Consider the following 12,710-nt stretch of genomic DNA (forward strand, 5'->3'; position numbering starts at 1 on the left):
TCTGAAGGATCTGGGGCTTGTGGGTTTGTAATCACCACTGTTTCTCCCTCCCAGTCTCTCAGGATGGCAAGGAATGCTAACGTTAAGAAATGGTTTCTGGACAGAGATAAGCCTAGGCTGGTGCTATCAGGAAAACATGGCTCACGCCTGTAATCCCAGCACTTTGGGAGGCCGAGGCGGGCGGATCACGAGGTCAGGAGATCGAGACCATCCTGGCTAACACGGTGAAACCCCGTCTCTACTCAAAATACAAAAAATTGGCAGGGCGCGGTGGTGGGCGCTTGTAGTCCCAGCTACTCGGGAGGCTGAGGCAGGAGAATGGCGTGAACCCGGGAGGCGGAGCTTGCAGTGAGCCGAGATTGTGCCACTGCACTCCAGCCTGGGCGAAAGAGCGAGACTCCGTCTCAAAAAAAAAAAACAAACCAAAGGCATGACCACAAATCCCTGTCTTCACCCAGGCTGGCTGCTTCCGCTTCACATTCAGTATATTTAAAACTTCTTGCTATGAGTCAGGGTTTTCTTGTCCCCTCATCCATCCCGTTTTCCCCATTGGTGGAGGAGGATGAGTTTGTTAAGACGTTGTGGGGAAACTAAGGCTTCCAAAGGTTTCGGGTCTGAGGTGACGAGAGGGGCCGGGACCTAAAGGAAGAGCCGAGGTGCAGAAGAGGCAAGGAGCCAACATGGCGATAAACCGGGGTGGGCAACGGAGAGGGGGACTCAGAATGCCCTCTGGGGTGGACTCAGAAGACCAGATTTGCAGCATCCCTGGCGTGTGAAGGTCGCACAGAGTGAGGCTGCACTCTGGGAATGGGCTGCTCCTACCCACCCACGGTGAACCCTCAGGGCACACCCTAGGGGTGGGCTGCACCTACCTACCCGTGCTGAACCCTCAGGGGCGCCAGCAGCGGCTCCCGGCAGGGGGAACAGCCTGGGATTGTGGGGTTGAGCTGCAGTCAAGCGGCGGAGGCTTCTGAACTGTGATAAAAGCACCGCGGAGAGCGGGAAGGAGGCTTGGGAGGAGACTGTGCTATCAGCCAGTAAGTGTGAGTGTGCGTGTGTGTGAGCATGAGTGGTGTGTGAGCGAGTGTGTGTATGCGTATGCATGTATATGAGTGAGCATGAGTGCACGTGTCAGTGTGAGCATGTGTGAGTGGTGTGAGCAGGTGTCTGAGCATGAATGTGCGCATGTGAGCACGTGTGTGAGCATGTGTGTGAGCATATGTATGTGTGGGAGTGAGCATGAGTGTGTAAGCATGAGTGCACAAGTGAGTGTGTATGGGTGTGAGCATAAATGTAAGTGGGTGTGTGAACATGAGTAAGAACAGGTGTGAGCATGTATGTGGGTGTGGACGAGTGTGAGCATGTGCGCATGTGTGAGTGCATACATGCGTGAGCATGAGTGTGAGTGTGAATATGTAAGTTTGTGTGAGCGTGTATGAGTGTGAACATGTGAGCACACATGTGAGTGCGTGTGTGAGCATGAGTGTGAGCGGGTGTATGTGTGTGAGCATGAGTGAGCGGGTGTGTGTATGTGTATGAGAGTGAGCATGAATGTGTATGTGTAAGCGTGTGAGTGTTAGCGCATGAGTGTACATGTGAGCATGAATGTGAGCGAATGTATGTGAGCACGTGTGAACGTGCGTATGTGTGTGAGCATGAGTGTGTAAATGTGTGCGTGTGAGCATGAGTGTGTGAGAGGGGGCATGATGAGTGTGCGCGTGAATGCTCGTGTGAGCATGCGCGGCGGGGCCAGAGCCGCTGCGGGCAGGCAGCGGGAGGCCTGGGAGGCCTGGGAGGCGCTACAGGCCAAGGTCGAGACACCTTCCTCAGGAGCTGTTCCCATCACCTCTAGGCGGCGCGGGAAGGGCTCCGTGCGCGGCGGTTCCTGAACCTGCATCACCCCCAAATATATATATATATATATATATATATATTTTTTTTTTTTTTTGAGACGGAGTTTTGCTCTGTCACCCAGGCTGGAGTGCAGTGGCGCGATCTCGGCTCACTGCAAGCTCCGCCTCCCGGGTTCACGCCGTTCTCCTGCCTCAGCCTCCCCAGTAGCTGGGACTACAGGCGCCCGCCACCACGCCCGGCTAATTTTTTGTATTTTTAGTAGAGACGGGGTTTCATCGTGTTAGCCAGGATGGTCTCGATTTCCTGACCTCGTGATCTGCCCGCCTCGGCCTCCCAAAGTGCTGAGATTACAGGCGTGAGCCATCGCGCCCGGCAAGAATTTTAAAGAAAGTAGGATCGGCCCGGGAGAAGGGCAGGGAGGAGGCCCGTGGAGGCTTGGCGAGGAGACCTGGGTGCCAGGAGACGGCGGAGCTCCTTGAGCTCTGGCTTTACCAGGTCAGGGCCCCTGTCACGAGGCGCGCGCCCTCAGGAGGCGACAGGGGGGCGACCCCCGCTATGGCTTCAGGGCCCCACCCAGAGGCCAGCATTCCCGGCTCTGGGCGAGCACGGTAGGCAGGACCCGGAACCCAGGGTCCCGGGCGCACCCGCCTCCCCTCCCGCATGTACGCGCCCCCTAGCTCCAGGTCCAGGGTCCGCCAGGAGGGAACCTGGGCCGCAGCCTCAGGGAGGCGCGGGGACGGGGACGGACGGCGCCGTGGGGCCCGGTGGCCAGCGGCCAGGGCGACCGTCCCACGCGCTGCTGCTTTCCGGGGCTTGAGCTGGAAGAAAAAAATATGGACTCCTTAGAGGCCAAACATGAAAAAGAATAAGCAGGTAATCCAAGCACAGGAGCGTTCCAGACAGCCTTGGCTCTTAACGGCGTCTACAAACCTTGGTGAACTTGAGAAGGGGACAGTCTAGAGTCTCAGAACGTTGGCAGCTGTGGAGCACACATGGCTCAGATTGCCCTTCAGGAGTGAAGGTCTTATTCCAGCTGCTGAGACAGCCCCAAGCCAGCAGCCGTCTTCAGAGATTGTCACCCTGTCCTTCCTGGGGCAGCTGCATTTTATGATTGATCCCTGCAGAGATAGAAAGCCCAGTCCTCTCACCCCAATCTGGGGAGGGCTCTGAAGAGCCATCAGACCGTCCTAGTTACCCATTGCTGCATAACACATTTTCGCAAAACTTAAAAGCTTAAAACAAAAAACATTTATTACTTTACAGTTTCCATGGGTCAGGGAGGTGCGCAGGGCTTAGCTGGGTGCTTCTGGCTCAAGGTCTCTCAAGGTTGCAATCAAGATGTTGGCTGAGCTACTGTAGTTTGAAAGCTCAACTGGGATGGTGAGGGGCGATCTCTTCCAAAATCAAGCCTGTGATTGTTGCCAGTCCTCGGTCCCAAACCGCACAGCCTTTACACTGGGTTGCTTCACAGCACGGTGTCCACTAACCCCGGGCTGAGCAATGCTGAGAGGGAGAGAGGGCGTACACGGTGGAAGCCACGACATCCCACCACTTCTGCAGAATTCTGTCCACTAGAAGCAAGTCAATAACTCTGGCCCAGGCTCAAAACAGAGATTCTACAAAGGCCTGAATGCCAGGTGGCAGGGATTGCTGAGGCCCATCTTAGAGGCTGCCTGTCACACTATCTTCAAAACTCCGTAGAAGGTTGGCTGAGGCATCTGCTGAGCCTTCACCACAGCTCGATTTCTCCTTTGCCCCGTCCTGGTTCTTTTCCTTCCCTCCCACAGGGGTGGATCCCAAGAGCACTCACTAACCTTCCTAACTAAATAACATTTCAGAGAATGCTTTGCTGCAACAGAAATCTACCCAGGGATCAGCCAACTGTGGCCCACTGACATAATATCAACTCATTTAATTTTCATGATATCCCTATGAGGTAGCTACTCTTGAGTATACCCATTTTATAGATGGGGTAAAGTGAGGTGAAGAGACTTGGGAAACATTACAAAGTGAGTCAGTTGGCAGTGGACCGGAGATTCAGCTGCAGTCTGGGCCACCTCATCCTTACTCCACCCTCATCCTACATCTTACTTGTCTACCAGCAGCACAGTGCCTTTTGTTACCCACCAAACACGTCACCACAGGACATATTTATATGTTTTCTGAAGGTTCCCTGCTCTAAAATGTAAGCTTCATCAGGGCGGTAACACTGTTCTATTTCAGAACAATAGCTGGCATGTAAGATGCCCCTCAATAGAGTTACTGCCTGCATGTGTGACACCTGGCACACTGTCTTTGAATTATTTTGTTGTCTTTACCACCAGGTCTCATGTCTGTATTCCTCCTCCAGGGTCTGGGGCGCATCGTGTAGCCAGTGCTTTTGAACACAGGTACCTAGGGCCTGAAGTGTGCCTGTTTCTCTCTTACTCCAACCTCATTTCCATACCTGGGGATTACCTGTCCTTCCAACTGCAGCTTCACTGAATGCGTTATAACCCGCAGTTTACTGCATTTGAGGACAATGAGGCAGACACTGTGATCTTCAGAAACATGTTTTATTTTCTTTCTCCTGGTGAAGTTTAAGGGCTTTGGTTCATTTGGATAAATATGTATAATAAATAGGTTTTTAGGTTTTACATTTTTACAAGCAACAACCATTATTACATGTGGGTGTGGTGTTTTTGTTTTGTTGTTTTGTTTTCTGAGACAAGGTCTTGCTCTGTCACCCACAGGCTGGAGTGCAGTGACATGATCTCAGCTCATTGCAGCCTCAACCTCCGAGGCTCAAGCGATCCTCCTGCCTCAGCCTCCTGAGTAGCTGTAGTACTGAGCTGTAGTACTGAGCCTCCTGAGTAGCTGAGTAGCTGAGTAGGATACAGGTGAGTGCCACCATGCCTGGCTAATTTTTTTTTTTTTTTTTTTTGTAGAGGGGGGGGTCTCACCATGTTTCCCCAACTGGTCTCAAACTCCTAGACTCAATGAATCTCCCAAAGTGCTGGGATTACAGGCATGAGCCACCACACCCAGCCACATATGGTATTTTAACCTCAAATCCCCGTGGGGTCTATTCAAATGGGCCTAACCAGGTAGGTTATGACCCCGTGAAGGAAGGCCAAAGCGCCAGCACCACGATTCCTTCCCAGAGATCTTCAAGGCCCTTTTCAGACTTCTCTTCTTCTATGCCCCACAGGGCCTGACATGCACTAGGGAGATCTGTCAATGAAGCTGACCCCTAAATCAAACCACAGACAAAACACAATAAGGCACTCCATCACGTGTAGGTTTCAAGTCAAATTAGACGTAGCTAGTTGTCCAAACTGACCTGCGAAGTCACACAATGTGCACCAAATCACATGATTTAACTTAAGAGGAAAAATCTCATTTGTTCTCACAGAGAAAGTTCTAAACTGCATACAAAACTGTCTTCCACCTCATTTCCTCGGGGCATCTTCCAATGGAACAGGTGGAGCTCCTTCAACAACTCTGTGGTTTGAGGACTGACACAAGTTTCCTGCTTGTCCCAAAGTGTCCAGCAGTGATTAGGTCCCATGTGACATAGCAAAATGCACAGAAGCAGGAAAAGTTAAAACTATTGAGAAATTCCAAAAACAAAAAATATGACCAACCGTCTCATCAATAGACAATCGTGATGAAAATTTCTTCTTCGGCTGGGTGTGGTGGCTCACACCTGTAGTCCCAGCACTTTGGGAGGCCCAGGTGGGTGGATCATGAGGTCAAGAGATCAAGACCATGCTGGCTAACATGGCTAACATTTTCTCTCTACTAAAAAGGCAAAAATCAGCTGGGCGTGATGGTGCACACCTGTGGTCCCAGCTACTCGGGAGACTGAGGCAGGAGAATTGCTTGAACCCGGGAGGAGGAGGTTGCAATGAGCAGAGATTGTGCCACTGCACTCCAGCCTAGCGACAGAGCGAGACTCCGTCTCAAAAAAAAAAAAAAAAAAAAAAAAAAAAAAATCTTTCTCCTCCTCCTTCTTCTTCTGTCTCGTCCTCGTCCTCCTTCTCCTCCTCCTCCTCTTCCTCCTTCTTCCTCCTCCTCCTTCTCCTCCTCCTCCTTCTCTTCCTTCTCCTCCTCCTCCCTCCTCCTCCTTCTCCTCCTCTGCCTCCTCCTTCTCCTCCTCCTCCTCCTTCTTCTTTCTCCTCCTCCTCCTCCTCCGCCTCCTCCTCCTTCTTCTTTCTCCTCCTCCTCCTCCTCCGCCTCCTCCTTCTTCTTTTCTCCCTTGGCTCCTTGAAACTCAAACATGTAAGGAGATAACCTCCTTCTTCCTCCCGGTCCCAGTGGGAGGATGAGGACCTATCTTCAGTGGAAGCTTTGCTCCAACTCACCACTTCTCCCGTCGTAAAGAAAGGAGAACTTTGTTTCTCCTCTGGATAAGCACTAACTAGCAAACCCAGATGGCCTAGACAGGTGGATCAAACCTGTTTTTTCACCCTTCAGTGCTTTTCCCCTAGCACACTCCAACCTTGAAAAAGCCTCCTGCCTTTTGCTTTGGCAAAGCTCAGTTTAGTTCACACTGGACTCTCTTCCCTGTTGCGAGTCATTACTGAATAAAATCTGTCCTTACCATTTTGACTAGTCTCCTGGCTTTCCTTATCTTTGACACTGTGAGTCAGAATTCACTGTCCTGGGGTGAAAACTGCAATTCTGCCAGCAGAATGCCACCTCTGGCAGAAAAGGGCAAGCAAAACACTCCAAATTCCTAGCAAAATTTAGAAATGTTCAGTAATGGCCTTACGTTTCACACATCTTTTTTTTTTTTTTTGAGATAGAGTCTCACTCTGTCACCCAGGCCGGAGTGCACAGGTACGATCTGAGCTCACTGCAACCTCCGTCTCCCGGGTTCAAGCGATTCTCCTGCCTCAGCCTCCTAAGTAGTTGGGATTACAGGCGCTTGCCACTGCACCCAGCTAATTTTTATATTTTTAGTAGAGATGGGGTTTCGCCATGTTGGCCAAGCTGGTCTCGAACTCCTCGCCTCAGATGATCCACCAGCCTCAGCCTTCCAAAGTGTTGGGATTACAGGCATGAGCCACCCCGCCCGGCCTGTATTTTGTTTTTTTTTAAATTACAGACGGTGACTCAATCTGCCCAGGCTGGAGTGCAGTGACCTGAACACAGCTCACCGAAGCCTTGACTTCCCGGGTTCAAGCAGTTCTCCTGCCTCAGCCTCCCAAGGAGCTGGGACCGTATGCCACCACATCTGGTTAATTGTGTTTTATTTTTTGTAGAGAGAGGTCTCACTATGTTGTCAAGGCTGATGTCGAACTCCTGAGCTCAAGTGATCCTCCTGCCTCAGCCTCCCAAAGTGCTGGGATTACAGACATGAGACACAGCACCCGACTCACACACTTTTAAATTTTGTTCTCCGCCTGATATTTAGCTTTACAGCATAGAAGAAATGGTTTAACCCCCTTAGCGACATGGCAGCTCTATGTCCTTTATTGTTCTACTTACTACTAAAGGTCTTTGGGTTTCTGTTTCTCCTTTTTTTTTTCTTTTTAAGAAATGAAATTATTTTCTTTTACCTACTTAAAAAGAGTAAATCTCGGCGGCGAGCGTGGCACGGCTCTGCGCTCCCCTCCCTGCCTGCCCAGCGCCTTCCACGCGGGGCACTCCCCGCCGGTCTCGGCTCCACCCCGCGCTGCCCCGCCGGCTCAGCAGCACTCGCAGCCGGCGATCCGCTGGTGCAGCTCCGCGATCCGCCTGCCCATCCGCGCCGCCTCCGCGGCCTTCCTCTCCGCCTCGGCGCACAACCTGGCCACCAGATCCTCTGCCTCCGCGCGCGGGGCTGGGTGCTGGGGCCCAGGCACCTCCTCCGCCTCCATCTCGCTCTTGATGGCGTCGAGCAGGCTCTGGATCTCCAGCAGCTCCCTGCGGGTCCGCCAGTGCGCCCGGGCGTGCTCGCACTCCCGGGAGGCCAGATCCTCGCCGCCCACGCGGGGCGCGGGGCCACCTGGGTCTTTGCGGGGCTCCCGCCTGGTCCGCGACCACGTGAGGCAGGAGAATAGGGTCTGGAGGTAGGGAACTTCCTAAAGCTGAATCAAGGGAAAACACCAAGGTCTGGGGCAGAGAATCTGAGATGGATTAACGCAAACTTCCCAAACCAAAAGGAAAAGCACCATCTCCCCATTGCGAGTAGTAAAGCATCAAAGGCTACTCTCCCTACAAGCCTCTTTCCAGATGGAAAGGGAGAGTGCCTTGGAATGGCCAAGAGCCATGCAGGGACCGTCCCTTCATGCGCATAGGGCGCCAGTTCACCCCAGCCTTTAGCCACAAACCAAAACCTTCATCCAGATAAGAGGTGGCTGATAAGAACCTCAAATAAAGTACTTAAAGCCCAGAAAACTTTCTAGCTGGCCCTTGAGTTGCTTGCTCGGGCCCACTCCCACCCTGTGGGTGCTTTCTCGCTTTAAGAAATTCCTGCTTTCGCTGCTTCTGTTCCTGCGTTTCATTCCTTTGTTACTTTGCTTGTGCGTTTTGTTCAATGCTTTGTTCAAAAGGCCAAGGACCTGGACAACCCACTCAAGGCCCTCCTCCCAGTAACACAGGGCCCCAGCGCCGCAACCCCTTCCCGCCCCGGGCCAGCCAGGCACCCACCAGCCGTGCGCGGACGCCTCGCTGTCACCTGCGACAAGAGGTCTTGAAGCTCCTTTTTAGTTTTAATAAAGTTTTACTCTAAAACGTTCAGCCCTAAAACAGAGAAGGCCACACCCAAATGGCCTTCCCGCTGCCAGCCGCCGCGGGGCCTCCTCGAAGCTCCTTTCACAGCAGCCCCAGGGGGGTCTCGGGCGGGGTCCTGTATAGTGCAGGCGCCATTGCGTGCTCCCGTCTCCCTTCCCCCACGCGCCCTCGCCTGCCCGGGCTCTGGGGTGGAGTTTGAGAGGGATTCCAGGGTTGGGGTTTTAACACTCAGTTGCGAGTGATTTTTGCACCAGAAACGGAAGGTTGCACCGAATACCGTGACCCAGGGCCACGAAACCCACGGCTGCACCTCAAACCGTCCCCGCCTCGCCAGGGAACCGCCGGGGTTGGCTCCGCCGGCCCGACACAGGCCAGGCGAGGTTTTTGGAAACAAAATTGTTACCAAACAGTGGCATTTCCCAGGATAGCTCTTTGAGGGTAAAATCTGTCCGCACGTCTCCGCCAGGGTTGGCTGCCCAGCAGGGGCTCGGTACATTTTGTTTACCCTAACGAATGCTGTCTGGAGGGGGTTAGAAGGTATGTTAAGGCCATGCGCGGTGGCTCAGGCCTGTAATCCCAGCACTTTCGGACGCCAAGGTGGGCGGATCACCTGAAGTCAGGAGTTCGAGACTAGCCTGGCCAACATGGTGAAACCCCGTCTCTACTAAACATACAAAAATTAGCCGGGCGTGGTGGCGCATGCCTGTAGTCCCAGCTACTCGGGAGGCTGAGGCAAGAGAATCGCTTGTACCCGGGAGGCGGAGGTTGCAGTGAGCCGAGATCGAGCCATTGCACTCCAGCCTGGGTGACTAGCCTGAGACTTTGTCTAAAAAAAAAAAAAAAAAAAAAAGATACGTTCATATTCCTGGTCTGTGGCCCACAAACGGGCTAATGGTAAAGATTGGGGAGACCCTGCTTGCACAAGTGCCCCAGATTGGAAACTCAGTTCTCTAAAGGTGAAATGGAGCTGGTAGGCCCCTGTGACTGTTAGAGAAGTGAGAAAAAAAAGGCATGACAGTGCATTGTACAGTTGCCAAAGCACCAGGCAGAGGCAGGTGGTATCGCTACTATGACAGTCATTGACTACACAGTGCATTGAGAGTAGTGTGGGAACTACATCCAATATTTGGACCCTGGCTTCACAAACTGCTGGCTGGGGGACTGAGGGCCAATCAGCCTAAGGTAGCTCTCTTGGCCTGTGCCACCACCTGAACTTAGTGGAGTTGGGTACCATCACCTCTAGGGAGGTGTGGTAGGCACAGTGGCCCCCATAGAAGTCCACATCCTAATCCCTGGAACCTGTGATTGTGTTATAAATTATATGATGTATTTTGTAATTATGAATATATCATCTTACATGTCAAAATGGATTTTGCTCATGTAGTTAAAGTTAAGGGTCTTAAAGAGAATGAATAGCCTGGATTATCCAGGTAGGCCCAGCCTAATCCTGAGTCCTTAAAGTGAAAAACACTCCTGGGCTGGAGTCAGAGATAGAAAACAAAGGCAGAAGAGAGATTTGGCAGAAGAAATCCATGCTATTCCAAGCAGGAGATGACTGGTCCTGCCTGTGCTGACTCTGAGATGTAGGGGGTTTGGACCCTAGCTTCACAGCTTTGTGGCTGGGGCGGGGCGGGGGGTTGGACAATGAGGAGGATTTGACAAACCACTGCTGGTTTTGAGACACAGGTTGCCACATGAAAGGATAGGAGAGAGGCCTCTAGGAGCTAAAGGTGGCCCCCAGCTGAAGCCCAGCCTGCAACCACAAGGAACTGGATTCTGCCAGCAACCTGAATGCACTTAGAAGCGGTTTCTCCCTGGAGCCTCCTCATAGGAGCCCAGCCAGCCGACACCTTGATTTTGGCCTTGTGAGACCTAGAGCAGAGAAACCTTCTAAGCCATTCGTGACTTCTGACCTTCAGGACTATGATGACAAATGTGTGTAATTTTGAGCTGTTAATTTGTGATGATTTGTTGTAGCAGCAGTTGAAAACTTGAAGCTTAGTCTGCAGAAAGTCTAAGGATGGGTAAAAATGAATGAAGACCCTCAAAGCCTTGCCCCCACCTTATTATTCTCCTCTGGGTTCTCCTAACCCTAATTCTAACCCTATTTTTTTTTTTTTCATACTTTAAGTTCTAGGGTAGGTGTTCACAACTTGCAGGTTTGTTACATGTGTATACATGTGCGATGTTGGTGTGCTGCACCCATTAACTCGTCATTTAACATTAGGTATATCTCCTAATGCTATCCCTCCCCTCTCCCCGCCAACCCCACAACAGGCCCCAGTGTGTGATGTTCCCCTTCCTGTGTCCAAGTGTTCTCATTGTTCAATTCCCACCTATGGGTGAGAACATGTGGTGTTTGGTTTTTTGTTCTTGTGATAGTTTGTTGAGAATGATGGTTTCCAGTTTCATCCATGTCCCTGCAAAGGACATGAACTCATCATTTTTTATGGCTGCATAGTATTCCATGGTGTATATGTGCCACATTTTCTTAATCTAGTCTATCATTGATGGACATTTGGGTTGGTTCCAAGTCTGCTATTGTGAATAGTGCCGCAATAAACATACGTGTGCATGTGTCTTTATAGCAGCATGATTTATAATCCTTTGGGTATATACCCAGTAATGGGATTGCTGGGTCAAATGGCATTTCTAGTTCTAGATCCCTGAGGAATCGCCACACTGTCTTCCACAATGGTTGAACTAGTTTACAGTCCCACCAACTGTGTAAAAGTGTTCCTATTTCTCCACATCCTCTCCAGCACCTGTTGTTTCCTGACTTTTTAATGATTGCCATTCTAACTGATGTGAGATGGTACCTCATTGTGGTTTTGATTTGCATTTCTCTGATGGCCAGTGCTGATGAGCATTTTTTCATGTGTCTTTTGGCCGCATAAATGTCTTCTTTTGAGAAGTATCTGTTCATATCCTTCTCCCATTTTTTGATGGGGTTGTTTGTTTTTTTCTTGTAAATTTGTTTGAGTTCTTTGTAGATTCTGGATATTAGCTCTTTGTCAGATGAGTAGATTGCAAAAATTTTTTCCCATTCTGTAGGTTGCCTGTTCACTCTGATGGTAGTTTCTTTTGCTGTGCAGAAGCTCTTTAGTTTAATTAGATCCCATTTGTCAATTTTGGCTTTTGTTGCCATTTCTTTTGGTGTTTTAGACATGAAGTCCTTGCCCATGCGTATGTCCTGAATGGTATTGCCTAGGTTTTCTTCTAGGGTTTTTATGGTTTTAGGTCTAACATTTAAGTCTTTAATCCACCTTGAATTAATTTTGGATAAGGTGTAAGGGAGGGATCCAGTTTCAGCTTTCTACATATGGCTAGCCAGTTTTCCCAGCACCATTTATTAAATAGGGAATCCTTTCCCCATTTCTTGTTTTTGTCAGGTTTGTCAGAGATCAGATGGTTGTAGATGTGTGGTGTTATTTCTGAGGCCTCTGTTCTGTTCCATTGGTCTGTATCTCTGTTTTGGTACCAGTACCATGCTGTTTTGGTTACTGTAGCTTTGTAGTATAGTTTGAAGTCAGGTGGCACAATGCCTCCAGCTTTGTTCTTTTGGCTTAGGATTGACTTGGCAATGCAGGCTCTCTTTTCTAACCCTATCTTTTTATACATTTTGGATTCTCCTTAATATTTCCTCCAGAGTGTGTGTTGCAAATATCTTCTCCCAATTGAAGCTTGACTATTTTCTTTTAAATGGACTTTATTTTTTAGAACAGTTTTAGGTTTATAGAAAAATCGAGAAGATAGCACAGAATGCAGCTCAACTTTTCACTTTGATGATGGTTCCTTTGATTAGCACCATATTTTAGCTTAAAAATTGCAAAAAAGTAAAATAAATTTATTGTAGTAAAATATGCATAGTAGATTTACCATTTAACCATTTAAGGGTACAGTTCAGTGGCAGTAAGTCCATTCAAATTGTGCAACCATCACCATCTGCCTCAAGAACTTTTTCATCCTCCCAAACTGAAACTTTGTCCCCATTAAACATTAATTCCCCAATCCTCCCTCCCCCAGCCCCTGGCATCCACCATTCTACTTTCTGTCCCATGAATTGGACTGTTCTGGCTTCTTTAAAAATTGAGGTGAAATTAATGTAACATACAATTACCCACTTTAAAGTGTACAATTAAGTGGTATTTAGT

General features: G+C 50.0%; 1 protein-coding gene and 1 long non-coding RNA gene across 2 annotated transcripts; one reads left to right on the top strand and one right to left on the bottom strand.

Moving 5' to 3' along the window:
• Positions 1 to 4,591: 4,591 nt before the first annotated feature.
• LOC134739245 (uncharacterized) lies at positions 4,592 to 7,354 on the top strand. Its single transcript, XR_010125856.1, has 2 exons — positions 4,592 to 4,733; positions 6,947 to 7,354. It is a non-coding gene; the product is annotated as an uncharacterized LOC134739245 (long non-coding RNA).
• Positions 7,355 to 7,529: 175 nt separating this feature from the next.
• On the bottom strand, positions 7,530 to 9,052 carry LOC129035352 (MORF4 family associated protein 1 like 2-like). The gene is made up of 2 exons (XM_054485670.1): positions 8,960 to 9,052; positions 7,530 to 7,886 (listed from the first exon to the last, which is right to left on the bottom strand). Exons 1-2 carry the CDS (start codon positions 9,050 to 9,052, stop codon positions 7,530 to 7,532), a joined length of 450 nt encoding a protein of 149 aa, XP_054341645.1.
• Between the last annotated feature and the right edge of the window lie 3,658 nt (positions 9,053 to 12,710).

The sequence above is a fragment of the Pongo pygmaeus genome, chromosome 3, assembly GCF_028885625.2.
Source record: "Pongo pygmaeus isolate AG05252 chromosome 3, NHGRI_mPonPyg2-v2.0_pri, whole genome shotgun sequence".
NCBI classification, from domain to species: Eukaryota; Metazoa; Chordata; class Mammalia; order Primates; family Hominidae; genus Pongo; species Pongo pygmaeus.

Bases quoted from the DNA above. Each gene is read 5' to 3' on its own strand.
- LOC129035352 (XM_054485670.1), bottom strand. From the start codon at position 9,052: ATGTACCGAGCCCCTGCTGGGCAGCCAACCCTGGCGGAGACGTGCGGA. The intron at 7,887-8,959 runs GTAACAATTTTG...CCCTACCTCCAG, and splicing joins CTGGGAAATGCCACTGTTTG to ACCCTATTCTCCTGCCTCAC.